The sequence below is a fragment of the Lineus longissimus genome, chromosome 5 (assembly GCF_910592395.1).
Source record: "Lineus longissimus chromosome 5, tnLinLong1.2, whole genome shotgun sequence".
In the NCBI taxonomy this organism is placed as follows: domain Eukaryota; kingdom Metazoa; phylum Nemertea; class Pilidiophora; order Heteronemertea; family Lineidae; genus Lineus; species Lineus longissimus.
Genome location: NC_088312.1, coordinates 10827755 through 10837241, shown reverse-complemented (window position 1 = coordinate 10837241; position 9487 = coordinate 10827755). Strand labels below are relative to the sequence as shown.

At 40.9% G+C, this 9487-nt stretch overlaps 2 protein-coding genes across 2 annotated transcripts; both read left to right on the top strand.

Annotated features, from left to right (window-relative positions):
- The first annotated feature begins 1881 nt into the window (after nt 1–1881).
- Nucleotides 1882–4478, top strand: LOC135488648 (uncharacterized). The gene is made up of 5 exons (XM_064773300.1): nt 1882–1996; nt 2311–2353; nt 2588–3138; nt 3427–3472; nt 3697–4478. Exons 1-5 carry the CDS (start codon nt 1939–1941, stop codon nt 4259–4261), a joined length of 1263 nt encoding a protein of 420 aa, XP_064629370.1. The 5' UTR covers nt 1882–1938; the 3' UTR covers nt 4262–4478.
- A 1917-nt stretch (nt 4479–6395) lies between these two features.
- On the top strand, nt 6396–9238 carry LOC135488357 (uncharacterized). The gene is made up of 5 exons (XM_064772937.1): nt 6396–6535; nt 6980–7128; nt 7387–7533; nt 8116–8241; nt 8623–9238. The coding sequence occupies exons 1-5, from the start codon at nt 6490–6492 to the stop codon at nt 8707–8709; spliced, it is 555 nt and encodes a 184-aa protein (XP_064629007.1). The 5' UTR covers nt 6396–6489; the 3' UTR covers nt 8710–9238.
- Nucleotides 9239–9487: the final 249 nt, after the last annotated feature.

The following is a 9487-nucleotide window of genomic DNA, read 5'->3' as shown; positions in this document are numbered from 1 at the left end:
CCTCACTTTAAACAATGTCATCATTTAAGTAGTTGGTCTCAGTTATTGATTGTTGATGTTCCTTGAGCCTTCATTTATAATTTTAAATACCTCTTTCTTACGGTAGCACAAGTGGCATTTGTAATGAATGAACATTATTTTATCATATAAAAAAATGTGTTGGTTATTTTCCTGAAAGAGCAGCTGAACTACTACATGCACGCAGAAGAAAAAAACTAGAACAGCCGCAGTTCATGTATTTTATGAATTAATGCAAGATGCAACAGTACCTGCATCTAGTCTACCCACATTTTGTAGCTGATGGATTAAATCCTGGCACCTAGGGGTCGACAGCAGTGTCTGATCATGTCTAATTCTGATACATCGCCCAGACCCAACAAAATAACATGTGACCAGGATTATCCAGGGATTACTTAGCCTAATCCATCTACCACAACATATTTGGTGGGAAATGATATTACGTAGTTGGGTCTTAGTTTTATAGTCCTATGGGTCTGAGTTTTATAGTTGAGTCTTAGTTTTATAGTCCTATGGGTCTTAGTTTTATAGTTGAGTCTTAGTTTTATAGTCCTATGGGTCTTAGTTTTATAGTTTGGTCTTAGTTTTATAGAGTCTAAGGTCTTAGGTCTTAGGTATAGACACCCGGACCGAGGGATGCTGCATATCGCACGCACCCGAACATAAATGAGAATGTGTATGCCTGCGTGATGTTACACGTTCAGGAATACCAGACGACTCGGAACCTGGACTTGGCACTTAATGCCCGGAGATCAGGATTTTAATTCTCTGGGGTTACGTTGCTTTCCCATTGAGGCTAATTGATTTCACAGGGATTGAAAGAAACTAGGTATCATGATAGCCCTCTTGAATGATTCCGGTATGTAAAAATGAGTTATTATTATTATTATTAAAAACATTTTTATAGCGCTTAACGTTGTTAAAACTTCTAAGCGCTTTACAATTTATAATAAAACATAACATTAATACATGATAGAATAAAAGTCATTACTAAAAAAAAAAAAAAAAAAAAAAAAAAAAAAAAAAAAAAAAACATGAGAGTGAACAGTGTCGTGACATTTGGCAGTTAAAAATTACTCGCTTTTGCGCTTCGTGAAACATCGCAAAATCGCAGTCTGCGGACGAGGTATGTTAGTGAGGTTTCGCAACGACCCGTTTAGGCCCTACGACGACGTTTATCTATTGTGTGAGTTTACCTGAACAATAGATAAACGTCGTCGAAGGGCCTAACCGGGCGGTTGCGAAACCTCACTATTAGCAAGTTTCCGCATCGCTTACGATTACGATTACGATTACGATTTGTGTTTGACGTCATCGATTTTTGGTGCTACGTCATCCCCAGCGAAATCGTCGATGGTACTTTCGTCTCGTTCTTACAAGGATTCCGGCTGATCTTCGTAAGTCGAAAAACGATTACATGGATTAGCGAAAAGCCTATTTTCCACGCTACATATCAAATTCAAGGTGAAATATTCATTGAAGAATACTTTAGATCATTTCTGTCAAACATAGGAACTGCATTTAATGTGATCAACGGCGATTTTGATCATGTTTTAGCGCCGAAAAAAGTGCACCCAGAGCATGAAAGCAGACCATAGGGCCTTTACTACAGTACACCAAGTCGTTGGTGTGAATGCGGAAACTAAATTTCTGGTTCATGCCGGTTTTGAGAGTATTACGATTACGACTTTGAAATCGTAATCGTAATCGTAATCGTAAGCGATGCGGAAACTCCCTATTATTGAGGTTTGTCGATTCAATTGAACCGTCAGCCGGTAGACGCCGAGTGTTCTATTCATGCGCATTTAGCATATTATGTAGATAAAATGTCTGGATTATGTCAAAATAACACCTGTCTGCGTGTGCTAATAAAAATTTGCTCCCGCCGGACCATTCAGTCATTTACACTCTGCAAGGACCATGGGAACAACCACGATACTTTTGGTAGCGATTGCTATCCATTTTGCTGCATCGAAAGGTATTTATAACAAGCTCATCTCACGATATAGCGTGTTGGTTAACCAAATATCATGTATCTATTCTGTGATATTGGGAGGAGAGAGAAGTATGTCATTGGCAATCAATTAAATACACATGAGAGTCCTTCGTACTACATGTATGACTAAGAGAATGAAGACTCCTCCAAGCTTGATGTAATATACATCGCAGGATTAGACAATCCTCATTTTAGGAGGCGACACAATCACTTGAAACGTTTTTAAAAATCCGCTGATTCCAACAAATGCACTTAATGAATATATTTTTCTTAAAACCGATTAATATGTTTTACAGAGTTGTTTTTCTCCGATTTCACTGGACCCTCGACCGTGACATCGTAAGTAAATGATAGATTTAAACATTTGTTGAACAACGGTTCAGGGCAGATTCGATTGTGGCGTATCTGCTGTCATTTGCCCCCATAGACACGGGAACACGAAGCATTTCTTCCTTGCGGAAGTAAAAACTGAGCTGTAGCTTAAAATCACCCCGGGTAGCTTCAGAAGTTCAGACCGGTTCGTCAGATTTTTGTCTATCTTTTATTTACAAATGTGCCTATTTTAACATTTAGGGACTCAAATGGTGCATCATTCGTCTACGATGACTATTTCGACCGGAATGTCCTGCAACTCGATGGTACCAATGGCTATGCTCTTGTCCCAGCTGTGAAGTTCCAGAAAAGTGACTTCACCATTGTAATGTGGTTCAAGTCAACTGCGAATGGGAAGAGGCAAATACTCTATGCTGATTGGTCAAAGGAGTGGCAGTTCCTTATTGCAGTGCAATCCGACGGGAAGATTCAAGTCACTCTGAGGCGAAACATTAATAGCGGAGGCAGCAATCCAAACCAAGATTTGCTCACTGCTCTCGGTGGTGATGTGAAGCGTGATGCATGGCAGCACCTTGTCGTGACGTACGAAAACGAGCCTGGTACTTGTGTCGTGTATCTGGATGGCGATGAGGTTGCCAGCGCCACGACCACGTACTCCGATCATGACCTCCAAGAGAACAGTCATCCAACTTACGAAGTAGGCTACAAGAAGGACTCCAACAGCGACTTCTTCGACGGCCGCATCGGTTTCCTGAAGGTAGCCGACGTCGCTATTTGTAGCACAGATTCCGGTAAGCGTTTCAAAAGATACTTGTAAGAGCTAGCGTATGGTAACATGGTAGTTCATATATTTGTTCTCATTCAAAAATATTGTTTTCAACTGCCGTCTAAAATCGTCCGTTTCGCTCCCACAGTAACGTTGTCTGCCGATGCGAAAGTATGTAGCGCCCCGCCCCTGCCTCTGAAAAATCAGCCATTGCTCCCGGACTTCCCCACGCACATGTAGTAAGTGTAAGATCCCTTTGACACCGCCAGGGCCCAGGGACATGAATAAGTAAGATTTCATTATCGTTTTACAGACTTGTACAGAAGTTACTTCAAAGACTCTGCAGATCATATAACCTCGTAAGTATCCTGCTCTGCAAGTACAAAAGGCATAGTTCAGTATTACTCGGTGCCTTATAGCAGGACATCTTTGTCATAAAACATCCGCAACTTGCGCATTTACTCGTATTCGAAGTACACTGTAACGTTGGCTAGGACAATGTGATTAGCAAATAGAAGATCGACGTGAGTTCACGCCGTTTTGTCACCTTTGACTATGACCACATTTGTTTTGTTCCATTTAGGCTGAGCAATGGTGCTTCTTTCGTCCACGACTACGATTTTGGGCGGAGTGTCCTGCAACTCGATGGTACCAGTGGCTATGCTCTTGTTCCAGCTGTGAAGTTTCAGAAAAGTGACTTCACCATTGAAATGTGGTTCAAGTCAACTGCGAATGGGAAGAGGCAAATACTCTATGCTGATTGGACAAAGGAGTGGCAGTTCCTTATTGCAGTGCAGTCCGACGGGAAGATTCAAGTCACTCTGAGGCGAAACATTAATAGCGGAGGCAGCCAAGGCGACCAAGATTTGCTCACTGCTCTCGGTGGTGATGTGGAACGTGATACATGGGAACACCTCATCGTGACTTACAGCAATGCCCCCGGTACTTGTGTCGTGTATCTGGATGGCGATGAGGTTGCCAGCGCCACGACCAAGTACTCCGATCATGACCTCCAAGAGAACAGTCATCCAACTTACGAAGTAGGCTACAAGAAGGACTCCAATAGCGACTTCTTCAACGGCCGCATCGGTTTCCTGAGGGTCAGTGGCGAGGAGTACACGCCAGGAAGCTGCCAGGGTCGAGTGTAAGAGGGGCAAGGTCAACGCTACTCACATTGAATAATTTGAGATCACGAGATCCAACGAGAGAATTATCGGGACGAAGTCAAAACAACCCGGTATAGCAGTTAAAACTGTCCCCCAGTAATATGAAATAACCTTTTGTTTCCTCGGACATTTCAAACTTTTACGCGAGTAATTCTGTTTGACATGTACATCTTTAAAGAATAAATTACCTTTTCTCGAATCTACTTTTTTGTTGTTTCTTTAAAATATGCGAATATGCATTCTGCCAAACTGAAAGACGCTGTATTGAGATAGCGCAGGCGAAATCGTCTGCTGATTTAATTTAGCCAATACGGGTGGAGAAAGACGGTGTAAACAGTCGCAAGCTTCCCTGTCATGAAAGACGCAATATGGATCAGCTACACCGCGCAGTTAAACGAAGTCAGATACAGTGTTGTTTACTGTAGGAGTGTTCTATTGGCTCCAAAGGGTCAGTAGCACCCTTAAACTGACTAGTCGTATAGAGAGGACCATCTTGGCATGACTGCTGACGAGTGGAAAGCGAATTGAGTCATCATTAAGACCACTTATTCGCACAAACTGCTTAAACCGACGGAGGTCGCCATGACTGACACTGACAGTCGATTGTGTGACAGCGTGCTCCGCGCCTAAAAGCACGTGGCGATATTGTTTATGTTTTCTAACCAATGAGAAACGTTGATACTCTTTAGTGATGACGTTACATCCCTTCCCAGAATGCAAGTTATCGAACATATAAAATATTTTCGCACATATAAAATTGCGAATGTTGAAATGACCATAATTTCATAATCGCATACAAAAAAATTAATATCGCACAAATTTTCGTAAACAATTGCATAGAAAACGTGTTATCAAAACGAAAAAAATTATTGAACATAAAAATTTTAAGATCGAATAAAGCAACACTTCGCCTGCCATACACTCCCATCATGTTAGTCATTAGACATGCATAGTTCTTGATCAATTTGTTCTGTTTCTGTACACTACAAGTATCTGCGGCATAGACGCAGTAACTTAGTTTTTATATGCATAGAATGTCTTAGAAAGTGTCTTCAATAAGTTATTTGCCAAGATGAAACACACATATTATAATATGTGTTTCTAAACCAGTGGACACAATACTTGCCCACGTCACTGATGATAACCTACATTCGACGAGGTGTTGCATGGTGCCATGCACACTTTTGATTTCTTTTTCAAAACCTAAGCCAACAAATGTTCAAATTCTAGTAACCTACATTTAAGGCCTGCGTACACTAGTAAAATATTATGTTGCGTAGTGTGTACAGAGCAAAACGCGTCTTACAACATGTTGTAAAATTGTTGTAAAATTGTTGCAAATTAAATGCAATGCAATTCTTTGTTGCATGTTGTAAAAATGTTGTAAACTCTTCAGCCAATCAGAAATAGGATTTGCGTCATGTGAGTGAGGGTCTTGCTTCGTAATGGGTGGTGAAACCTTTTCAAGAAGTTTCATCCATTCGCAGGAAGTTTTTGTTATGATGGCTTGTCAGTCAGCCGCAACTCCTTTAACAGGCAGTGATATGCCCCATGATCCACCCTCATTTTGATCCAGGGCCTGGTCCATATTCTCTTTGGTTTATTTCGCCGCCCCTTCCGCCTCTTAACAATGACAGCTAAAATTGCTGCAGAAGCACTCAAAACACATCTTCTCTCCTTGGAATCATTCCCTCCAAAATACCTATTTCCCTTTGTTCCCACTAAAAAGTTTGCAACAATTTACCAACATGTTATAAAAATTTTGCTAATTTGTTGCTATTTTCTTGTGTACACAGGGCCTTGAAGGGCTTGTTGCTAAATTGTTGTAAAAACGTTGGTAAAATGTTGCTAATATTTTACTAGTGTACACCCTGCTTTAGGCTGCTCATACAAAACAGAATGAATAGTGTGAACTACCATGCAACATGTATGCCAAGAACAACATCTTCTGGACCTTAGAGTTGTGGTTACACCAAAGCTATAGCAAAGTTAGCAATATCTGTCAGCCTAAATAAAATAAAAAGTGTCAAATACAATGTTAATCATGACACATATATCAAAAGTAGGTCTGTTTTCGAGTTGATTAGTAAACCAATCGAGATGAGGGTTATCTCGAAAAGTGAGTTCAACGTTCAACGAGACTCTCTGTTCTTATAAGAGGCATTCAAAAGCATAGTGCCATTTACGAAACACTTATCCAAGTTGTCAACATGTTTATGAGGTACATCCTGTTTGTGGTCGTCGCCACGGCATTCGGTAAGTTGCATCTACATTGAAGTGCATGACGTGTTTTCAAAATGAGAAGTTCTCAATTACAAAATAAATATTTGGGTGATCGAATCTGGCCATTTTACGAAGCAATCGAGACTAAGAATAATTTCACAAAGCTTTTCCTTTTTTCCCGTTTGAATTCCCATCTAAAGTATTCTATCTGAAGATGTGCTCTGTAGTTTAGGCCACATGTAGTAAAATTATGACGATATAAACGTATGTATAAAGACCACAAGTGCATGTATGTGCGTACTTGGTATGGTGTGAAATAATAACACTGAAAAGGGAACGCGCGCATTTTTATTCATATCATAAATGTACAATTTGCTTGATGTCCGACCTTGAAGTCCTTTTTGAAAATAGACGACTGCCTTGCTCTTGTTGGCGTCACCCTTTTGTAATGGTACCCATTCATCCCCTTTTGAACAGCCCAGGGTCAAATGGTTGCGACTGGTGGAACGGGGTCGGGAGCCGTAGCATTTGGCGATGGCCCAGAGGACATGCACCCGCCCGTAGCCCGAACACTCGAGGAGAACATCGAGACACAAATGAACGCAGCTTATGCCTATTATCAAATTGTAGGTGAATCAATGTGCCACATAGGAGCCCATTTGACATCAATGTACTTATTGTAGCGAGATGCATCCACATGTTGTGTTCGGTGGGAGAGACCCAATACCTCCTGATTGCGGTATCAATTCCTTCAACCAACACGACCTTAAGTCAACTGAAGCTAATCTGACCTTGTTTTAATTTTTTTTAAATGTAAAATCCAATTGAATATCCACAGTGTTTCGTTTTAGCTGTCATTAACAGTCTGATTCCTTTACTTTCAGCTTACAAAACATGCCGTTTATCTAGCTAGGGATAACAAGACTGCCACCCTCCTTCAGCAAGTGATTGGATACAAGTATACGAATGCCAAGAGACTGATTATGTATGCTGGAAGCCGAGGGGAGACGCCGAACCCTGACCCTCCACAGGCAAGTAAAAAATATATTTGCGCAAAACATTGTGTGTCAAGGAAGTCTCTCAGGCGATAAAACTGGATTCCTGTTGCCTTCAACTCAGACTTGAGTGACAGACGCTCCGGTTTTCTCCCAACCCACATTATATTTAGATGTAGTAGATTAGTCCTGTTTTACGTACAAGGGCTTTAAAAACTTGCTTTCATTAGACATGACGTATAATCAGCTGATTGTTAAGTTAGTCGGTTAAAACAATAAAAGTGTTGATAAGCAAACACTTCTGATAGCCTTTACGTGACCTTAAAGTGTTTGAATAAAGTTTTTAAAAAGGTGTCAAAGTTCATTCGAAAGCCTGTCGATCGTAAGAATGAAAATCGATATATAATATGATAGTTGATGATTAATGACGAGGTTAAAATAGTTGTTTACATGTTCGTGGGTAAAATGGAGGAGTGGCATGATTCAAATGGCTGATGACATGTCTGTGTAAATGGCCATGGTTGATATGGTTGACGACTTAAATTTGAATCCACAGTGACGAGACATTTTATGACAAATGACTTGATTGAAATTGCATGACTTTGTGTTATTTTTCAGCCCATCAACCTTTCTCAGTGTGATACGCCCGCCAGGTGTTGGGAACTAAGCTTGACCTTAGAAAGGGAACTCTACAAAGCTTTAACAAGACTTTACACCACTGCTGGCAACCACGATGACGTCGATGTAAGTAAAGGTATTTTAGAAAGGGCAATAACATACAGTAAGCACGATGTGCTTGTTTGCTTCACAACTTGGCATACCAAAGTTGGCATACGATACTACATCCACAGCCACCCCCACCCCCCCCCCCCTCCCCGGAAAGACAAAGCAGATTGTCTTCTAGCATCAACAGGTAGATAATGAAGAAACGAACAGATGACGCCGTTTCCGTCGAGCTTCCCCCCATACGAACAGTGCTCGCTTTTGGACATGCTCCAGTACTTTGTCACTTTTGCCTGTGAAGTTGTTCAAAACAAGCGCAGTTCCCGGGTAAGTCACTAACTAGTTGATCATTATATCATTACATCATAGTTCTACAATGTACATGTATCGGTATTGTTTCAGATGAAAGCTCTTGCTGGATCATTGGTGAGGGATGAAATGAGGAGCATCATGGAAGTGAAACGTATTCTTCGTCGTTCTGGGCGCTAGTTTTATCCGTGATGGACGGATTCAGATGGTCATTTTACAAACATTTTAGTGAGCCCTAAACATGATCAACATTCGTAACGAATATGTTATAGCTCAATGCGATACAGATACGCCACCGCATTTGTGGTCTATTCCTATTTCCACCATGTCCCCTTTTTTTCATGCAGCGAAAGGAAAAATTCTGAATTTTTTAGAATTGAATACGCTTGTACTCCATTTTACGAAAAAATGGCACTCTAATTTAATGAAATATTTGAACAAAATGGTATATCTCCTCTGACATTTCGAAGTCAAAAGTATCTTATAATACTTATTTTGCGGGAAACGGACGGAGCACTAGAAACAGCGAGCCATTTGAAACGAAATACACAGACACTTTTTCCAGGCTTTATAGTGTTGATTCGAGTGCAGTGCTATCTTTTCGTGAAATCGAGTACACACATGTATGTTTACGTAACACAGCAATTATGTATGAATGAGGCTATTGTTTTGGTATCGGTATTATCAAATACATTCCACTATCAATACAGATATGCAATTTATTTCCTTCATCTGCATCATGATTACCTTACCCTGTATCAGGTGCCGCTCCCGAGGCAGCCCGATTTCGTCATCTTATATCTTCCCCATTACTGCGTCTGGAGTACAGGAAGCTGCCTCTTACCCAATAGCCCAGGTAGGCATGTAGGCCTTCATATTATTGAACCACACCCTCTGAAGACATGGCTGTATTTTACGACCCCCCCCCCCCCCCCCCACGACAAAAGAGTTAAATACG

What these genes read in the sequence shown, in the direction of transcription:
- LOC135488357 (XM_064772937.1), top strand. Translation starts at nt 6,490, where the DNA reads ATGTTTATGAGGTACATCCTGTTTGTGGTCGTCGCCACGGCATTCG. An exon ending in GGTCGTCGCCACGGCATTCG is followed by an intron (nt 6,536 to 6,979) that starts GTAAGTTGCATC and finishes CCTTTTGAACAG; the next exon opens with CCCAGGGTCAAATGGTTGCG. An exon ending in CGAACCCTGACCCTCCACAG is followed by an intron (nt 7,534 to 8,115) that starts GCAAGTAAAAAA and finishes GTTATTTTTCAG; the next exon opens with CCCATCAACCTTTCTCAGTG.
- LOC135488648 (XM_064773300.1), top strand. Translation starts at nt 1,939, where the DNA reads ATGGGAACAACCACGATACTTTTGGTAGCGATTGCTATCCATTTTGCT. An exon ending in GGACCCTCGACCGTGACATC is followed by an intron (nt 2,354 to 2,587) that starts GTAAGTAAATGA and finishes TTTAACATTTAG; the next exon opens with GGACTCAAATGGTGCATCAT. An exon ending in TATTTGTAGCACAGATTCCG is followed by an intron (nt 3,139 to 3,426) that starts GTAAGCGTTTCA and finishes ATCGTTTTACAG; the next exon opens with ACTTGTACAGAAGTTACTTC.